The sequence below is a fragment of the Electrophorus electricus genome, chromosome 1 (genome assembly GCF_013358815.1).
Source record: "Electrophorus electricus isolate fEleEle1 chromosome 1, fEleEle1.pri, whole genome shotgun sequence".
In the NCBI taxonomy this organism is placed as follows: domain Eukaryota; kingdom Metazoa; phylum Chordata; class Actinopteri; order Gymnotiformes; family Gymnotidae; genus Electrophorus; species Electrophorus electricus.
In genome coordinates, this window is record NC_049535.1 from 28,570,664 (window position 1) to 28,593,085 (window position 22,422).

Sequence of the window (22,422 nt, forward strand, 5' to 3'; positions counted from 1 at the left end):
TCTCCTGTTTAGAGGAGGTGTCTGTGATCACTGCCTTTCCTTCCTCATTTGTTCCCAATTGAAGACCATGCCTTCTGATTATGGCCAAAGCAGCCTCAGTTCCAAGTTTACTAATCCAAATGCAAACAGTCAAATGGGAGTCAGCAGATTTTGACTTCTGGTATTACAATATTAATTTGAATATTTTTACAGATATAAAAAAGGATTTTGGCATTTCACTTTGACTCACTGGAGAGTATTTGTTGAAGGAATCCCAGTTCCTCTGTGCTAAAGTTGGAGTAAGTTCTGAAAATAGTAAGTGGTGAAATTATTTCATATCTTCCAGGCTAAATAAACAGCTTTGGTAACAGCACAGATATCAGCATAATGAAATGGTACAGGAATGTATGGATTATCAGTGGAAATGAATGTGGAAGGACAGCTCTTGGGTCCTTTTGGGTCATGTGAAGTTCACTTTGTCCAAAACTTTTTCTGTTCTCACCTGTACACATATATGCCTTAGCAAAATTCACAACTAAGCACATTTCCTATTTGACACTCAAAAAAGGAAAGGTAGAGAGATTGTTTTTGGAAACACAAAGAGCTTCACCTGGTCCAGAGAGCCAGACCGGGCGGCCTCAGTGCTTCGACTAGGCAGAGCTCTTCGTCCTTCTGTCTGTCTGTCTGTCTATCTGACCCCTCCGGTTGTATTCGAATGCAGACTGTCCCATGAGAGACACCTGGATCAAACACCTGGATGCTAAACTCGCTCCTTTTTTCCCTCTTGAGCTCATTATTTGTTTCCGAGTGAGACATCAGGTGCTTCATCCACCTGCCCCATGTTCTCCCTGCCTCCATTCTGACTGTGTACAGCTACCACTAGTGGGAGCTCTTTCCTTAAATAATGCTGTGGCATTTGATAACAAAAGAAATCTAATGACATATTTCATAATTCTCATTTTCCTGTTTTGTCCTTGTCTCTGTCTATGTCTGTCTCTGTCTGTTCGTTTGCCTTTGCACTTCATATTCATCTGTTTCATTTCATTTAATTACAATTTGTTGTTTACCCCGTTTCTATTTTATTAATTTACCTTTTCACTAATCACTTCTATGATCACTCTTTGAAACCTCTGTCCACTAACTATATCCAAAAACATAAAATCTCTCATTTATCTTACTAAACCTTTCCTGACATCATCACCATACCATCTCTCACCTCCACCATGACAAAATCTGCATCTCACTCTAATAACCCCAAAATCCATAACACACTGCTACATTTACCAAAACATCTGAAATCAAAATGATTTCTCTGGACTACATCCCTTATTCTCCACCTAATCCATGTCTCGCTCTAGCTACTGGTTATGAGAAATCCCGAAGCCTGAATAACATTTCAGGAATGACAGGAGCCTCCCTGCGGCTCACCCCCATTACCCCCATCAACAGCTCGCCCTACGAACCCTACGACACTCCAGGGCCTCTCCGCCGCTGTCGATCCCCCATCCCTTCCATTTTGTAGCACTGAGATGTGCGCGTGGGGTGAATTAGCACTCGCCATGAAAGACACTTCCCAGCTGCACCAATGATAACAACCATAATAATGACAGTAACTGTTCTCAATGCAGCCGAGTCAGGCTAGCTTAGGTTGGGAGTTTGGGTTGGGTTGGGGGATTGTGTGTTAGGGTTAAATTTGGGTGGAAGTTAAAGAACAGTATATTTGCTTTATCACATCACAAAGAGGGAAGGTTGGGTTTTGGGAAAAGGTATTCTGATTTTAAGCAAAAAAAAACAAACCTCTACAGAGCTATTACAAGGTACTGAATACTATCATACACACACGCTTCAGGCAATATTTCTGAATGGCAACTATACAAAGAAGTATATGCTGTTTTATTGCAGCAATATTATGCCTTATTGAAACTATGAACAACATTATAATTGAAAGCCATCACTGTGCTACCAGACAGCGATGAGTATTCTGTAGGTTATTCATATGGTAAAACTAGATGATAAAAGGTGTTCTACCGAATATAGCCCATGGTGCTCATGCTCCCTGAGGGGACAGCCCATGATGCAGTGGACATGCTCCCTGAGGGGACAGCCCATGATGCAGTGGACATGTTCCTTGAGAGGACAGCCCATGATGCAGTGGACATGCTCCCTGAGGGGACAGCCCATGATGCAGTGGGCATGCTCCCTGAGAGGACAGCCCATGAGGCAGTGGGCATGCTCCCTGAGAGGACAGCCCATGAGGCAGTGGGCATGCACCCTGAGGGGACAGCCCATGAGGCAGTGGGCATGCTCCCTCAGCAGACAGCTCTGTTGCTGAACCCCTAAAGGCCTTGTGGTCAAATCCCCTGATCACGGTGCTCAGAATGATGCCATTACAGACATTAGAAAGCACTGAGTAGCTCTCTGTAGTGCATGCACGAGTATACTGCAAGATTAAAAGGAAAAAGTGCTTTACTAAACTAAAGTAAAGGAGTGTAAGATTCCCCTTTAACGACATGAAAGATGAGTTCCTCTACCTGTCTAAATGTCTCCTAGCATAGACTAGTACTATAAAATGTTCATCACTGAACAATTCTTTTTTTTTTTTTTCTGGGTGTACCCCTTTCCCCCCAACACACATACATACACTCACACACATACATACACTCACACACATACATACACTCACACACATACATACACTCACACACATACATACACTCACACACGTACATACACTCACACACATACAGACACTCACACACATACATACACTCACACACATACATACACTCACACACATACATACACTCACACACATACATACACTCACACACGTACATACACTCACACACATACATACACTCACACACATACATACACTCACACACATACATACACTCACACACATACATACACTCACACACGTACATACACTCACACACGTACATACACTCACACACGTACATACACTCACACACATACATACACTCACACACGTACATACACTCACACACGTACAGACACTCACACACATACATACACTCACACACATACATACACTCACACACATACATACACTCACACACATACATACACTCACACACATACATACACTCACACACATACATACACTCACACACATACATACACTCACACACATACATACACTCACACACGTACAGACACTCACACACATACATACACTCACACACGTACAGACACTCACACACATACATACACTCACACACATACATACACTCACACACATACATACACTCACACACATACATACACTCACACACATACATACACTCACACACATACATACACTCACACACGTACAGACACTCACACACATACATACACTCACACACGTACAGACACTCACACACATACATACACTCACACACATACATACACTCACACACATACATACACTCACACACATACATACACTCACACACATACATACACTCACACACGTACATACACTCACACACATACATACACTCACACACGTACATACACTCACACACATACATACACTCACACACATACATACACTCACACACGTACAGACACTCACACACATACATACACTCACACACATACATACACTCACACACATACATACACTCACACACGTACATACACTCACACACATACAGACACTCACACACATACATACACTCACACACATACATACACTCACACACATACATACACTCACACACATACATACACTCACACACATACATACACTCACACACGTACATACACTCACACACATACATACACTCACACACATACATACACTCACACACATACATACACTCACACACGTACATACACTCACACACGTACATACACTCACACACGTACAGACACTCACACACATACATACACTCACACACATACATACACTCACACACATACATACACTCACACACATACATACACTCACACACATACATACACTCACACACATACATACACTCACACACATACATACACTCACACACATACATACACTCACACACATACATACACTCACACACATACATACACTCACACACGTACAGACACTCACACACATACATACACTCACACACGTACAGACACTCACACACATACATACACTCACACACATACATACACTCACACACATACATACACTCACACACATACATACACTCACACACATACATACACTCACACACATACATACACTCACACACGTACAGACACTCACACACATACATACACTCACACACGTACAGACACTCACACACATACATACACTCACACACATACATACACTCACACACATACATACACTCACACACATACATACACTCACACACATACATACACTCACACACGTACATACACTCACACACATACATACACTCACACACATACATACACTCACACACGTACATACACTCACACACATACATACACTCACACACATACATACACTCACACACGTACAGACACTCACACACATACATACACTCACACACATACATACACTCACACACATACATACACTCACACACGTACATACACTCACACACATACAGACACTCACACACATACATACACTCACACACATACATACACTCACACACATACATACACTCACACACATACATACACTCACACACATACATACACTCACACACGTACATACACTCACACACATACATACACTCACACACATACATACACTCACACACATACATACACTCACACACGTACATACACTCACACACGTACATACACTCACACACGTACAGACACTCACACACATACATACACTCACACACATACATACACTCACACACATACATACACTCACACACATACATACACTCACACACATACATACACTCACACACATACATACACTCACACACATACATACACTCACACACATACATACACTCACACACATACATACACTCACACACGTACATACACTCACACACGTACATACACTCACACACGTACATACACTCACACACGTACAGACACTCACACACATACATACACTCACACACGTACATACACTCACACACATACATACACTCACACACATACATACACTCACACACATACATACACTCACACACATACATACACTCACACACATACATACACTCACACACATACATACACTCACACACGTACATACACTCACACACGTACATACACTCACACACATACATACACTCACACACATACATACACTCACACACATACATACACTCACACACATACATACACTCACACACATACATACACTCACACACGTACATACACTCACACACATACATACACTCACACACATACATACACTCACACACATACATACACTCACACACATACAGACACTCACACACATACATACACTCACACACGTACAGACACTCACACACATACATACACTCACACACATACATACACTCGCACACGTACAGACACAGGCACAAGGACACTAGCCATTTCTCATTCCCATGCTGAGTCCCACATACTGACACATAGCAATATCAATATGTTTTAATGCTTTTCTCCCCTGGTGGATAATGCTATCATCATTGTCATGACTAATATTATCAGTTTGAGGACAAAAAAACCCCACAGAGATCTTTTTTTTTTTTTTTTTGCAGTACAGACTTTTATGACAGTCTGGAGTTGCTGACAGTGAGTGGTTTAAATGGGCTATAGTAGTAAACCACTACAGGATAGAAGTGAGAAGTGGACATTATATCAGGAAATATGATATTTTTATATCTGACTTATAAAAGTGAATGTAGTTATGGGTAACTGAGCAGGTGTTTGTTTCGAAATCTATCCATCTTCTATGTACCTCTGAATTATGTTTGGGCCCTGCGATTGTGTCCATCTTAAACATCGCAAAAGGGTGTGGACTAGGTGCAAGAAAAACCAGGAGCAATTCCTTGGACCTTCCACACTGCTACCCCTTTCATATACCCAATGCATGATGGAAACGTATTACTCCACAGTTTCCTATTCCTACCTTGGAAATCTTAAGCTAGACCAAGCCTACCTGTACCTGTCACTTTTTTTTTTTTCCCAAGCAGCAAACAGTGACCTCTAGTGTTTCCCTCTGAGAGCTACATCTAGCTGGGTCTCTTCGTCTTCCTCTTCATTCTCTTCTTCCTCATCATCCTTCTCCTCACCATCATTATCATCATTCCTCCACCCTTATTAGCACCATCTAACCATCTGGTTACTCTGTTTTTTATTATTTACCTGCAGTACATTTTGAGTTTGCGTCTTCGCCTCCTTATTCCTCTGTTATCTATTTGTTTCCTTCCCTGTTCTTTATTCCCTCTTTCTTTTGACCTGCCCTGTCTCTCGGATGCCGATCTTCCTGTTCCAATAAAAAAAAAAAGGAGGGAACATTGAATGGATGCTGGACTGACAGCGGTCAGTGCGAGAAGAAAAAAGGATGACTAATTGCAAAACATGCTGAAATGGAAATTGAAAGAGAGAGAGAGAGAGAGAGAGAGAGAGAGAGAGAGAGAGAGAGAGAGAGAGAGAGATGTACTCCTGGAGATATATTTGATCATGTTGATCTGTTGCACATTTGGGACTGTGGTGCACAGGTCTAAGACTGTGTCCACACTCGTAGTGGCATCTTCCCTGCAATGGCAGCTTATGGGGCGTTATCTCCTTTTTTCGTTTATCCATCTGAAAGAATCTGAAGATAACAGGACAAGACGATGTTACAGTTGTGTTGAACAATGTAGAAGACCGTAGCTTTACTCACTTTGTGATTTTAAGGACATTTTTGGTCATCCCGCAGTAGTCTTTTAACTCTTCTAGTTAATCAGTGATGTCATTCCAGTTCATTTTAACCACTGTTACATTTGAAATGAGCTATATGAAATCATCTTATTGAAATTGATTTTTTTTTTTGTATTTATAAGCATTTTAAACATTATTGCTTTTTATGCTTGTGTATGGAGAAAGGTTTGTATTTTACATTTGCTCTTGTTTCATCTCCTGTATGTCTCTCCTTTTATATCAAGATGTATCAAACTGCTCCTGCTCCTCACTCTCTCCACGGAACACAAGCTCTTCATTTAGAATGCAGAAGCCAGTGCGCCCTCTTCTAAAGTACAAATCCAATATAACTAACCAGTAGGGAAAAACATATGAGTGTAGTTTTTATGATCAAAGGCCTCCTGCACTGAATGATGCCTGCACACACATACAAAAAAAACCAAAACCTATAGTTCATGCCTGCATGGCATAGTAGCATGTAATGTGCAATTCTTGTCACAATTCTTGTTTATTGTTAATTATGAAGTGCAGTGAAAGACCTCATAAGGTTTCAGTCCAGCAGGATCGATGAAGCTCTCCATAGTCTTCGGTCCAGAGGGATCAGTGAGAGACTCAGCAGACTCTCAGCGGAGACAGACTTTATCAACGTGAAAAGAGTAGAATCAGTGAACAGAGGAAACACTCGTGTCCAACAGGTTGGAGATTCTTCAAGGTGGAATCTTTTCTCTGTTCAGCATCTTCCTTTTTTGTTTTGGCCAGTGTACTTAATTTTGGACTTTAGGAATGTTCAAAAATGTGTGTTTTTCTTTGCCTTTAGAATAGTTTAAAAATTAAAGCTTGTGTAAAGGAAGAGAGTGATGGTGAAAAGAAGAGAGGCAGAGGTTAGTGGTCGAGCGAATCCCTGTGAGCTTCAGGCAGACGTCTCTGAGCCCAGCGGTTGCCCTTCTCTCTGCTTCTCTACCCTCTCTGTCCCCATCCACATCATTCTTCCTTTTCTGTGACCTTCACTGCTCTGTGCATACTGCATTAGAGGTTTATTCCTCAGGCCTAAGTCAGGTCTTAGTGACGTGTACAGTTTTAAAGAATAACTTTGTACTTCAAGAATGCATGGTTTTCCCTTGCAAGCAATAAGAATTGTGTCTATATGTTAATTATGAAGAAGTGTTTTGATAGGAATACTGATCTTGTCTAAAGCTTTATGTATGTCTTTATACATATGGGTGTGTACATATGGATGTATAAATATTCATATGCACATACATATCTATGATTTGCATGATGGAGGGTTTTGACAAAAATGATTGGTTTTTTGTAGCCAATTATTTGTTGTTCTGATTAGATTGCTGAAGGGGTGGGGCTTAGTTTTGCATGCTAAGACGCTATTGGGTGGAAGAGACCATTGTAACTGTAAAAAAGTGGGTTGTTCTTTTTATTGAATAAGGTTTTATTGGGATATGTTGAACTCTGTAAACATGCTCTGTTTTATTTTAATTTTCTCTGTTAGACTACTCAGTAGTCTTGTAATCATTTCATGATTTATTCTTTTTCATCTTTTCACAGAGAACTATTCTGAAAGCCCAGTGCTTATCAGATATATGCAAAAAGAAGCTGTAACTGTGAACTAATCTAGAACAGAACACTCCCCTCCTTCTTACCTGTATGCATTCCCAATTGAACACCAGACCCCTTCAGTACTCCCCCATAAATGGTGGTTCCCTCCTCACCAACATTTCTGCCCTTATTTCCAATGTCATTGTCTGATTGTTCCCTGTTGTTCTACCACATCTTTCCTTTCACTTGTTTCATATCACCTACTTCTGTTCACAGTATGTGGAACAGATGCTTTTGATTTTATTACATGTGCATACCCGATAAACCTTTTTATGTGCATGTTGCCTGTGGGGGTGGGGGGTTACCACTTGACCCCCCCCCCCCCTTTCACAGCAGAACAAGATTGCAGGACTGTGAGGTAAAATAATGTAGCATATTCGTTTTAGATCAGTAGCAAACACTGGTCACTTTAGGGGAATAAGAGGAAAACATAACGGTCCTGAATGTTTACCGGGCCTGAAGTCAGGACCATATAAGCACTCAGCTGGAGTTCAGAGTCTCTGGCTTTCAGTGGCAGAGACATAGAAACAGGCTACTGGATGTTTCCTGTTCCGCAGGGAACATAAACTCGCCATAGCCAGCATAAGGACTAGGGGGTGCTGATGATGAGTCTATTACTGGTTTCAGCAGTGCATGTTGCCTCGCATACTACTGGAATGTTTAGAACTGCATCCTTGTGCATCTTGTGATTTTTGTGTATGCATATAGTATATCTCCCTGGCAGGAGGAGACAACTGTTCACCTCATCATAAGTTCTGAAGAGGACTCAGAGGAGAGAGAAGGTCTGTGTCTTCTTAGATCGAGCTTGAATGCTAGGATTGACGTTGCTGCTAGGAAATGATGTGCATAATTGATTGCTAGACAGAAGCCAGAACCTTTGTCAACAGTGAGAAGAGAGAATGCAGTTTGGATTGGCAAATTGAACTACATTACCCACACTCCTCTCTGTCTCTTGTTCGCCTGTATTCCTCCTTGTCACAACTCAGGTATATATCTCTCTTTGTTGGTCTTTATCAGTGCTTCCAAAATGATGTCATTCAGAATAAAGTAAGAGAGAGCTAGAGAGCGATTGAGTGAATGATCAATGGAATTTCCTGTCTTAGCATGCGTACTTAGAAATATGAATGTAGTCCGTTTTGTTTTTGTCCTCGTCACAAGTCTTCCTTTCCTACAGTGTCTGTGTGCTTTTTCTTATCTCATCCTTTGCCACAACTCTCTCTCCATTACCTTACAAACAGACCTACTGTCATTTTGCTTTGCTTTTATTTTGTTGATTTTATTACAATCTCAACTGCTTCCAAATGACAAAAAAAAAAACATTTAAAAAACTGTCCCGGATGACAATTTTTTAAAGCAACGAAGCATTTGTCAAAGCTTCAGTATGATGCGCCCTAAGTGGATTACAAACATCACACATGGAAACAGGACTGAACCCATGAAAGAGTGAAAGACAGACGGACAGATTGTATGCATGGGGAAAACGAGTGGGAGAACTGTGTGTGTTTAAAATAACAAAGAGGATGGTCATCAAAAATGAAGAAAGGCACCGAGAGATGGAGGACGGTTTGAGGAAGAAGAAAAAGAAAGAAAAGAGGGAGCAGGAAGGAAGCAGATCGTCTCAGTGTAAGAACGCGTGCTCCGTCCGCTTCCGTACGTGTGCCCTGCACTGCGTCCACGTGTGATGTGCTCCACCGCGCACTTCGTGTTTCGTGTCAGCCTTTTGCGTTACTGTCCGTCTTTCTCTCCTGCCTTCTTCCTTTCTTAACCTCTTTATTTCGTTTTCTTTGATGAATCATGTTACTCGCCGTGTGCCATTATCCTCACTTGCTGGGTCTCAAACGGTGTTCTCTATTCCCTATGCTGTGGGCAGCAGAAGCTCTCTATTCAACAAAGTTGAGAGTAAGGGCACTTCATAGGGAATAGGGAGTCATTTTAGGACGCATCCCTTTTTGTTGTCGGTGTGAAGGGGATTCACTGATATATGCTGAGTCTTTGCTTTGCTCTGGTCAGTCCTAGAGGCCTCTAGTCCTGCAAGATTATTTATAACAATATATGTCTGGTTTTGGACTATAAAAAAATGAACGGGAGAATGTTAACCCCTTCACCCCCGTGAAGCAGGCCTTGTGGCCCTCAAAGACTGTTACTCTCATTAGAGAGAGCGTTTGGGGTGTGTGTATAATGCTGTGAGTTTTGAGTTAATGCATGTGTGTGTGTGTGTGTGTGTGCTATTCAAAGAGGCTTCTGTGAGTGTTTCTAACATTTACAGTACAAGCTTTTATTGCTTTGTTTGTGTGCATGTTAAGGTGGGCTTTTAATACGATTTCTTTTAGGTTTTTTAGGTTATGTTGATATTTTCCTGAATTTTAATTTTGGATTATGTAACTTTTAAAATGAGACTATGTGCTATATTCAAAAAATGTCTTTGGCTTAACAATTTTTATATATTTTTTACAGTTTAAAGGTTTCAATTAATTTTGAAATCATTAGTACTGAAAGAGCTGCAATCAACTATACCAGACATTTCAATAACGTGTGGTTTCTAAGTTCAGTTTCTGTTTCTTTTTCTCTCTTTGATTTTCCTGACTATCTCTCTCTCTCTCTCTCTCTCTCTCTCTCTCACACGCACGCACGCTCGCTCTCTCTCTCTCTCTCTCTCTCTCACACACACGCTCGCTCTCTCTCTCTCTCTCTCTCTCTCTCTCACACACACGCTCGCTCTCTCTCTCTCTCTCTCTCTCTCTCTCTCACACACGCTCGCTCTCTCTCTCTCTCTCTCTCTCTCTCTCTCTCTCTCTCTCTCACACACACGCTCTCTCTCTCTCTCTCTCTCTCTCTCTCTCTCTCTCACACACACGCTCGCGCTCTCTCTCTCTCTCTCTCTCTCTCACACACACGCTCGCTCTCTCTCTCTCTCTCTCTCTCTCTCACACACACGCTCGCTCGCTCTCTCTCTCTCTCTCTCTCTCTCTCTCACACACACACACACGCTCGCTCGCTCTCTCTCTCTCTCTCTCTCTCTCTCTCACACACGCTCGCTCGCTCTCTCTCTCTCTCTCTCTCTCTCACACACACACGCTCGCTCGCTCTCTCTCTCTCTCTCTCTCTCTCTCACACACACACGCTCGCTCTCTCTCTCTCTCTCTCTCTCTCTCTCACACACACACACACGCTCGCTCGCTCTCTCTCTCTCTCTCTCTCTCTCTCTCACACACGCTCGCTCGCTCTCTCTCTCTCTCTCTCTCTCTCTCACACACACACGCTCGCTCGCTCTCTCTCTCTCTCTCTCTCTCTCTCACACACACACGCTCGCTCGCTCTCTCTCTCTCTCTCTCTCTCACACACACGCTCGCTCGCTCTCTCTCTCTCTCTCTCTCTCTCTCTCTCTCTCACAGTGCTGAGTTTCTGAACTGACCTCTTTCTCTCTAAGGATGGACACCCCACCCCCACCCCAGCATAATAAATCCACAGACCAACATCAGAGTCACCAGTAGACTAAGAAAATACACGGGGTAAACAGAGAGAGAAAAGGAGGAATGAGAAAGGATGTGTGTTCTGTGGTGCTGATAAGACCTGAAGCAAAAAGGGATCACTCAGTTCTCCAATCATAGGCACTACTCTTGACTGGATCGCCAAAGCACAGACTCACTACATGCGGAGGATGTGGGACCTCCCAACCCCTTCCAAGCTGGATCTCTGTTTGATGCCCACATGCATGTACTCATGTGCATGCATATCAACACACACTCACTTTACATTTCAATAACTCTACCCAGCCTTGGCAACCAAGACAACACTGGGTAGAACCCATTTTAAATAGATCACTATATGTGATATTATATTTTTAAGGTTAGTGAGTGGAAACATTTTCATGCTCTCTTGTGTGTGCTTTAACTTATTGGGTCCATCTGGTCTCTTTGCAAATACTCTTTGAAACATCCCAGAGAAATCATCTCTTCACCAGTCCCACAGGTGTAAGCTAGAGATTTAAACTCAGAAAACAGGGGATTTCTCTTCCTTTGGGCTCTAAACAATTTTAAGCGCAACAAATTGCATGGATATATCCCCATGCTTGACTCAACTCTATGCAATTCAGCCACATGCCATTTAAAAAGCCAAACTAGAAGACTGCAGTCAACTCCATCCTCTCCCCAGAAGGGAGCCTCATTCTACTCATGATCCAATGACAATGGCCTGCCTGGAGCCTCCACTTCCACCACCCGCGACTACTGGAGCCTCCATTTACACCACCCACCACTTCTGAAGCCTCCAATTACACCACCCACCACTACTGAAGCCTCCACTTACACCACCCGTCTTTTCACCCAAACTAGTCTGGATCCCTCTTGTACTACATATCAGAGAAGAACAATCTGGCACACAAACTCAGATCAAGCTGACAAAATCCTCAAAATCTGAGGGTCAAGTTCATCATGTCCTTTTTATGAACCTGTAGATGTGGGACTACGAGCACTACAGAGGGAAAGATGTGTAGCCCCTCTTTCAGTCTTTCTACTCATTCTTTCTCTCTCTCTATTTCCAGCTCTCCCAACCCACGTTCCCAAACACCCAGAAATCTCAGTGTTTCTCCTCCTATGTAGATGAACTGCATGGCATGAAAGAAATGAAAAAAAAACAAACAACAACAACAATTAAAAAAACATCACGAGAAAGAACACAGAGGTTGGGTTGGAGAAACCATTGGGGTGTTTATCAAAGGGTTGGAGGGTACAGATGACAACACATCCCTTGTGTGTCAAGCCCCTCTGAACGAGGCCTGTCTGTGGAGTGGAGCAGATGGTGCACATCTTCCACCTTTACCTGGGGAAGTGGAGAAGAGGACCAGGGCTTGTCCCACATTGAGAAAATGTACACGAAGCCTGCAGAAGGACCAGGAGAGGGGCGCAGCTCCAAGAAGGCTGGGTGAACTTTGAACTTGACAATTAAGGAAAAAAAGAATGAGAAATGAAAATGCATTTTCTGACTTTGTTTACCAGCATGACTAAATTGCATGATTCTACTGTAAGTTCTGATTCCCAGGAGAGGGCTTGGAATTATTAAAAACATGGGAACACAATATAGATTTATGTTATATGCAGCTAAATTTAGAAAAAGAAAAAGAGATAATTATATTTAAAAAAAAAAGATGTTCTATTATTTTTTATAAAAAGATTAATGAAAAAAATATGATTGCAAGATACATTCAGAACTATGCTTTATCAGATATGATACCCCCAGTCAATTCTAGACAGTCAGTCAGACCAACTACCCCTGCAAGTGCAACCACTATAACGAGCTGTTTCAAATGGAATTCCAACTTCTCACTCCCTTTCCCCACTCTTTGCCCCAGCACTCTCTGTTCTCCTGCTGCCACCTGCAGTCTCTGCAGGGCATTGCACCCACCTGTGCTCCATCGCTCTCTGGTGTCCTCTGTGATGGCAGTGCAGTGGAGGGCATGCAGTGCACACTGGGTCACTCGGTCCTAGTGCTAGGGTGTTGGCTCCCATTGATGCTTTCCCACTGCTACAAGGGTTCTGAGCTGAGAGCTTTATCAGTGAACCTCCAGTCAATGGTTTGTAATTATATACCATTTTCATTATGTCTATGGTGAGGCACAGGGGAAACAAATGGCCTTTTGAATGTTCTTTCTATCCATAAGTCATGGTTTAAAGTTCTTTTTCTTTTGGTGTTCAACATTTTTGTCTTCTGCTTCAGCTTTTGGGGGTGTAGGTGCTGCTTGATAGGAAGCAGTGAAGCAGTGCTGAAGCAGTCATCTCAGTCCAGAGCTGGTCTGGAGAACACACTCATAGAAGCAGTAGAGTAATAATGGACATCATCAAAGTCTGATGTCTAGTAGAAATGCCATGTTACCAATACTAGGATTATTATTGTTACTATTTTTTTTACTGTCACTTAATTTTAAAGTCATTTTCACCATAGTTAATTAAGCTCTTTGAATGCATAATATTGACCACAAACACTCAGTGCTTATTGAGCTGTTTTATGATTTCCTGATCTAAATGCAATTTGAGATCAGCTTTGTCATATTTGTTTTAGGATTAGTTTAATAAGGTAATATGTCAGGTAAAATGTTTCAGTGCACTTAAAGAGGTCTATATGTGATAAAGGCCACCAAATCCTTCAATGCACCATGACGGCTCAAATTGAATCAAAAGCTGGAAAAAGGTGCTTTTTGAGTCTTCCTTATTAACTCCAAGGGTTAAGGCCAAGTTCCATGCAGGTAGGGATATGTCTCCATGTAATGGATACCACATCTTGCACGTTTATGGCTTAAAAAAGTGAAAGGATGAAGCTGAAGATATGTGATCGTTTACAGAATTCTGTGTTTGGTTTAACTTCTCTCTAGGTGGAATGTTCCTCTTTGTAATTCTTTTTTTACATTGACAGTGAACGATCATCCATTGCGAACACTACATGGACAATACATTTCAGTACAGAGTAATGTGTTCTTCTCAGTCACCCCATTCCTCACGTTTTAATTCATTCTCTGCTCTCCTAAAGATTTGCACTGATGATATAGCATAGAGACTGGAACAGAACACTGGGCATTACAGACAAGCCACGGGGGAATCAGTTCAATTCTTCCTACTAAAGTCAGAGCAGAGCACAGATGTTGGAATTGGTTTGTGTGTTTTTACAGTTGAGCTTGTCATAACTTTTTCTCTGAGAATCTGTGCGTGCTTTACCATCTCTAGGATCAGGATATAATCAACAGAGTTGAGTTACTAGTGCACCTGTGCAAGGATACTGCAAGTCACGCCACTCACCCAGGCTGCTTTCTTAGGCTGCTTGGCTGTTGGCTGTGTTGGTGCTGCAGGATAGAGGCCAGCAGAAGAAGGCAGATTTGGCCAAAAGGGGCGAGAGCAGAGAGGCTGGTACTGCTCCTGATGTAAGCAGTAGGCCTGCTGTGGTAGAGGAAGTGGGCCAGCGGAGTGCTGGTTCCAGCTGAGCGCGTTCCTCCTCTGCTGAGCTCTCTTCACATTCCTATTCCTTCAGGCCCACTGAGAGCTCTCTAGAATTTCTTCTGCTTCTCAAGTCCATGCAGGAAGGTGACTGAGGGAACAGAAGATTTGACAGAAATTTGTGCACATGGAAACCACCTATTGATGTGTGTGGTTTTTTTGGGGGGGGTTTTTTTTTGTTTTATCAGCGCGTGTTGACACGTGTGTGTCACTGTTGGAGGTGATTAAACCCACCGGCTGAGGGAAGGCATGGGGGCACTGCTCAGAGAGGCTAGCGCCTCTTAGGAAAGCCATCATATAGTGAAAACATTTTGACCATGGTTTTTTTTTGTTGTTGACGATGCTGTTAGAGCAATAATTTGGTGCAATCTGACCTTGCTCTTGGTGTCTCTATTTAGTGTCACTCCTAGAAGTGAGTGAAGATCTTGTGATTGAGCATAAATGCCATGTGAGGCTGGCTGGCAGAATGAGCTGTTTTCCTGCTAGGCTCTTTGTTTCTGCTTGGAGGTACAGATTGAGACCACACCCCCTAGAATGAGTGATTAGTCCATGCTTGCATAACCTTACTTGAAACTCAAATATGTGACATATCAGAGAGGTTCAGAACAAAGCCTAAATTGGTCTTCACTTTTCTCTTTACTGAATCCTTTTCTCCTCTTCCCTCTTCTGCTCCCTGTCCTTGACTATTTTTGAGAAAGAATCTCTTCTGCATCCCTTGCTTTTGTGTTTTTAATCATATTGTTTGAAGTTGAATTATACTGCATGCATGGGATAAAAAAGGACACTTTAACCTATTTATGACTGAATGGTGGTGGCCATCTTTTCCTCCTGGTCTCTCTCACTCCACTTTCGCTGAGGAGGAATAAAGTGGCCACAAGGACAAGTTGATTATTTTACAGAATGCTTCACTTGTGTTATTATTTAGATCTGGTTGTTTACCACCAGAAAGTTGGCCCTTGCTATCCATAATTTTGCTCTAGCCAGCAAAGAATTTAAAGAATTTAAAACTTCTACAGTGGAGAGTGGGATTTTTTGACAAAGGTGGTGGACACTCATACCTGTTACATAAACTCATTGAGAACTTTGATGAATCCAAACTGGAATACGTTTCATTACATATTTATTTTACATTGCACTTTGGATTTGGTTGACTGTTATAGCTGTACTATTTTCAAAAAATGTTTAATTTATGCATTTAATATTGATTTTAAATTAATGTTTAGCACTTTTATATTGAGAGAGTTCAATGTACCACTGTTACTAAGTAACTGAAATATCTGTACTATTGCAGCTCTTAATTACACTGTTAATGACACACTCCAATCCAACAACCCTTGTGTTTACCATCCCACTTCTCCTGACAGAGAGGGCAAAGAGAGAACAGAGAGAGAAACACTAGGTGGTTTATGCTATTAAGACAGATGCTGGACATAATTTTAATGTCATTAAAAGTTAAAAAAAAAAAAAAAAAAAAAAAAAAAAAAAAAAAACAGAACTGTATAAAATATATTTCACTGGAATGTTTATTATTTACTTTTTATATTTTTGAAACATGTAAAGAAAAAAAATAATAAACTAATAATTTAACAAAGTTTGAGAAAAACTGAGACTTAAAACATTATACTCCTAAAGGTATGAATGTTTGAAGGTGAATGCAAACCTACCTGATAACGTCTTCTTCATTACAAATAGGAAAAAATAAATATGAAATAGTCAGAAATAAAGGGTGGGGAAAATGAAAGTTAAATTTAAAAATAAAAGCCTATAAAAATCATTAAAAATAATAAAAGCTCTTGCCAAAATTTTCAACATGTGTCCTGTTGTTTATTGTGCACGTTATTGGCTTGATGAACCTCTGACTGGAACAGACTTGATGAATGGAGAATCGTAGATAACTCTTTTGGCATACATCTCAGAATCCAATATGCCCATTGCCTTAGACAGGTGTTTGCCAGTGTTGCCTGAAGCATATAGTCCTAACCTACAGTTTTTCTCTGCCCTATGCTTGAAGTATGTCACACTACACAGAGGGATATCTTCCACCCCTTAACTCACTTGTTTCTTTTTCACAACTGGTCCAAAGAATCGCTGATAAATTGTGTGGGTGTGTCTGAGCAGAGAAAATGCTAAAATGTGTCTAAGTAACAGAAGTAGAAACACTAGGTTAGATTAAGATTTTTTGCTCTTTAATACACAGAACAACTAGCTGGAGGTGTGTGATTTAATCCAATCTGAAATGAGAATGAAATGTTGGAATGAAAGCCTGCAGCCCCAGAGACTCTGTGCAGAAAAGACTGGAGACCCATTTACTAGACTCACAGAAACTCCAAAAAAAATCACATCTGTGATGCCTATCTGGGAAATGCACCAGATTACCTGGACATGTACTAATGATGAAGAGTTGACCTAGCAGTCTTATAACAGGATACTGTAGAGGCCTCTCTAATAGGGCCGGCAATGTGGCCTGGATTCTATTTCAAGAAGACATTTTCTGTTGGAACCTGGAGATCCTTGTACAGCTTTATTTCCTAACACAAAATGAAGAATCTCAGATGCAATCTCTACCATCTTCCCTGAACTTTAAAGCATTGTTCAGGTCTGTAAAATCTGCATATTAACTGCTTTGCATATTGAGTGTTTTTTTTTCCTGTTCATCTGTTTGGTTCTTTGTGACCTTTAGAAGGTAGTGACTATTTCATTATGGAACTATAGGGGGTAATCATGGCAAAAGAATCCTGAATATAAAAAAGCTGAAAATCACAAAAAGTAAACATTACATGTAGTGATAGAACCACTTCTGCACTACTACTGTGACAATGCTGGAATCACTGAATCAACAAAATATTGGCAGCAAATTCATTTGATGTGACGTTTCATTGGCCATTTCAGAACAGTTAGTTGTTTTCTGAAGGTATTTTTGAACTGGTTCAAAGTTTCAGAAAGGCCCATCTCTCATTACTAGCCAAAGTTTTAAAATAGTGAATTTTTCATACTCACCTCTACTGAGTATGAGGGATGTTGCTGTGGAGAACCAGTGTGTTCACAGAACTGGAGAATGAACTGTGTCCATGGCAAAGGAATTATACAAGTTTACTGAAAACCTTATTTGAAATTATATCTTTGCTCCCTTGTGCTTATTTGGCTCCATCTCTTTGCAGACAAGACCATGATATTCATGGCAGCAAAATAAGAATTAGCCTACAAGTAGAATAAATAGAGTAAGTAAAAGTTCAGTTTAAATGTTATTATTAACCAGATTATTTGATGTACTGATATGTGTAATCATATTCAAAGAGGGGTGTACTTTGATTCTAAATTTCAACTCTGACATATCCTTATCTTTAATTTATGGATCTCGTCAGTCATCCAAAGTTCAATGTGATTCTGAAGCATGGGTTCCCCTAAACCTCTGGCACAGGCAAGTCTACCTGGAATACAAAGAAGAGTTTGGAAAATTCTTGTAACGTAGGAGGGGGTGGAGAGCGAACACTCGTACGAAGTGACGACACCATAACGAACCAAAATGATTGACTAGAATAAAACAAATAATACGTTTAATAATCGACACAGACTTAGAATACAGAATAGAATGAAGAACAAACAAACAAACAGAAAAATAATATGATAACAGGGTGATGGCGAGAAATGGGCAACGAGGGAATAAAACATTAAAGAAAGACTAACGGAGAACAACAATAATAAAACATAACGGTGAGCATAAAGACAGACAAACGGGAACAACACAGGGCCGGGCTACATAAGATGAACAAACAATATTGACGACGGAGATACAGAACTAAACAAAGAAAGCAACATGCAGCAAGGGTAACCAAACACAGAGAACAAACGAGATCGGACCAGAACCACAATGATAACGACACTCTAAGACAAAGACAACGACCAACAAACAAGCTACGTAGGGACGGGGTTTTCATAACACTACAATTAGGGACAAACTCAAAACAGCTGGACACTAAGGGGAGTAGACAGGTAATTAGAGACCGACGTAAACCCGGAAGTAACTAGGTTGCCCGGGAAACGGGGAACGCTCCGGTCTGTGGACGTGACAATTCTTAAGTCATGAGATAAACCTTTTGACTGGGGAACAGTGTCGAAGCTCCAGGTTGAGAATGCATATCCCTTTCTACATTTACTGAAAAGCACTTTTTAAGATTCCTGTACTCTTTCTGCTCAAATAAAGACTGCTTTCATATTGGGTCATAAAGTATTGTGAAATTTATCTGAATGCACTTTTTGAATTTCAACAGAAGTTTTAATTCATTTTTGCAATATCTTAAATCCAGCAAACCAACAGTAAATGTTTTCACTTAAATCAACAAAATGTAAATATCAGCTATAAACATATTAGTTGCTTAAGAAATCTTGAGAATCCATACTAGATGAAGAGTACCATCAAACATATTGAAAACTTCACATTTAACAGTTCAATTTATTGAAAATGGTGGACTTCAGTAAGAACACAATACCTCACCTTTATGGCATATAGTTTGCTTGGTTTGGTTCATATAAAAACTTTTTTTCTTCAGGGAAATCCTTTGATTGTTGTTGAGCCATTGACATTTGTGCATTTAACATTCCTAGACAAGTTAACACTGGGAGACTTGAAATATCCATCTGTAGAACCTTCAAAGATCCAGATCAACCTTAGTGCCTTATTTGGCAGTTTCCCTGAAAAACTGTTTATACAGTACATTAGCACTGGTATAAGAGTAATAACCCTGATTTTAAGCAACAATAGAAAACCCAAAGCAGCTCTAAACCTTCATATTGTTGGCCAGTCTTTCACTTCAGAAGGTTGGATAACTGTCCAGTTAACTGCAGAGACAGAACAGTTGCTCTAGTCTTTTCATGGTCAGTTCCTTAAGTCTCCGAAGTACTTTAAAATCAAACCATTTTCCAAAACAACGCAAACAAATTTGACAGATTTCAACCAGGGTGTTCACTTGCAGACTCTGGTCCTTGTGAACACTCATTGAGACCTTGGTATAACGTTCCACAGTTTGACCAATCCATGCAAAGATTTTGCAAAGATTGGGGGATTTTGCAGAGTCACTATTTGTAAGACTGCAACAAGATTCTTCTTTACATTATTTCCTATCATGCTCCTGTTGGAAATTTTAAAGAGAAACTGTTGAACAGCGGAGAATCAGAAGCAGCTTTTCGCCACAGCTGCCCTTGTGTTTGCAGTAGTTTGTTCTGAAAAAAAAAAACAGCCAAAAAGAAAAAGACAAAACCATGGCTTCCAAGACATCCCTGGAATCTCCATGTTTCATTTCTCCTGTACCCACTTTGCTGCTTTTTGTTTGTTGCTCATCTGTTGTTTGCAAACAATGGTTTTATCACTATTCAATACTTAACCTCATGAAAATATTAAACAGACATTAAAATTTGTCTGCAATGGTGAAATCTCTTGAAAAGTCATTTGATGTAGGCCAGTTTAACTTGTCAGAGGTGGTGATCAGGACCCAGGCATTTTCAACATTAGCAACACCAAATATTACCACTAGCCATTGTGCAGCATACAGTAGCTAGCAATACATGGTTTTATGTGTTTACTGAGTTGAAGATGAGAAGATAAGTTTTAGTGATGTTATCATACTTGCGAGCCATTCTTTTTGTCAATGATCCCAGATTTTACTTCCTGCCTGAAAACCACTGCCCACATGAACCAGCCAGTCCCAAGAGATAGATATTGGACTGTTAGGTTCCTAAAGGCAGAATGAGTGGGATTAGTTGGTTGCTGCTTAAACATACATTAAAAGTTGGCCCCTCCAGTTCAGCAAGCAGGAGCAGGCAAAAGGGAAAAGCAAAGGTCAAGTAAGCTAGAGAGAGAACAAAGAGAGGAAGTGTTGTTAACGAGAACAATGCAGTGAATCAGGGAAATAGAACTTTATTTTCTATTTACTAGAAAAAGCCAAATAAACAGTCATCACCTCCACACAACCTTGTGGGAAGGACTTTGTGCAGAGATATATATTTTTGTTACTTTATATGTTTACAATTCAGATAATTGACCTTAGGTCTGGCAAAAGTGAGATGTCTAAATTGTAGTCTGAGCCAAATCTTACCCTTTCATTATCCTACAGAAGAAAGGAAGGAAAAAGAATGATGAACCATTCTTTTGAATGGCTCTCAGAAAGGAACAGAGCCATAAGAGCTGGTTCCTTTCAACGAGTCATCATTGCCATTACTAATAATCTTGATCTGCAGGTGAACAGTGGATAAGTGGATGGAGATAGAGATGGGGATTATATACATGTTCATAGGTCCGCATGTACTTAATGAAGGCAAAGGGCATATTGGGGCATATAGGGCTTTTTCTTGGAAATAACTTCTAAATATGTCATTTTTTATTAAAAGAGATTAGTTTTCAAGGGTTATTCAATGACATGAGGGTCTTTAAGGAAGATGGGCATTCTTTAAGCATGGAAAAAAGAAAACAACAATAAAGGATATAGTAATACCTTAATCAACATTAGTGGAGCTAGTGGAGAGAACAATGTCCTGGATGTTTGATAATGTGGTCAGAAGGAAATAAATCTGCTATTTTCAGATGTGCTATTTTCAGCTGTTCACAACAAAATGGGAGTGTGGCAGTAGCACTCCCACTCAGGACTGGAGCAGCTACACATACTTTATCTGAGTGCTGTTGGAGGAACGTGTGCTAGTAGAAGCATGTTTGCCAGCCTCAGGCTGTCCTGCAGCTGCACCTTGCACAGGGCCTCATTATGTTGTCACATTACATTCTCACCACAGTTACCTATTAGCACTTTAGACAGCCTACATTTTAGAAAATTATGATTTTCTATTGGCTAGTTTTCATTTTATTTTGATTCATCTCTGAATGTTTTTAATTGTTTTTCCAAGAATGTTGTATAGATGTCTGCATACAATATGCAAAATGAATTTGATTATAAGGACTTGTATTACCTAATATACAGCTTCTAGAATATTATAAACTATGGCATAATATATTGAGAACAAGACAATATAGTCTTTTGATGAGAAAATTGCT

The 22,422-nt window shown here is 40.6% G+C and overlaps 1 protein-coding gene across 5 annotated transcripts in view; it reads left to right on the top strand.

Moving 5' to 3' along the window:
* kcnc3a (potassium voltage-gated channel, Shaw-related subfamily, member 3a) overlaps positions 1-16,862 on the top strand; it is a 62,884-nt gene extending 46,022 nt beyond the window's left edge. The window contains exons 5-7 of one of the 5 annotated variants that reach the window (XR_004776800.1): positions 6,402-7,490; positions 8,356-10,029; positions 11,799-16,862. Coding sequence is in view for 2 of the 5 variants with exons in the window: in XM_026997975.2 (XP_026853776.2) it covers positions 1,338-1,501 (164 nt within the window). In the remaining 3 variants the exon portion in view is untranslated. Of the gene's footprint in view, positions 1-1,337; positions 1,609-6,401; positions 10,030-11,798 lie in introns of those variants that run through there. The other 4 variants (XR_004776799.1, XR_004776798.1, XM_026997975.2 and 1 more) reach the window with 4 other exon arrangements.
* Positions 16,863-22,422: the final 5,560 nt, after the last annotated feature.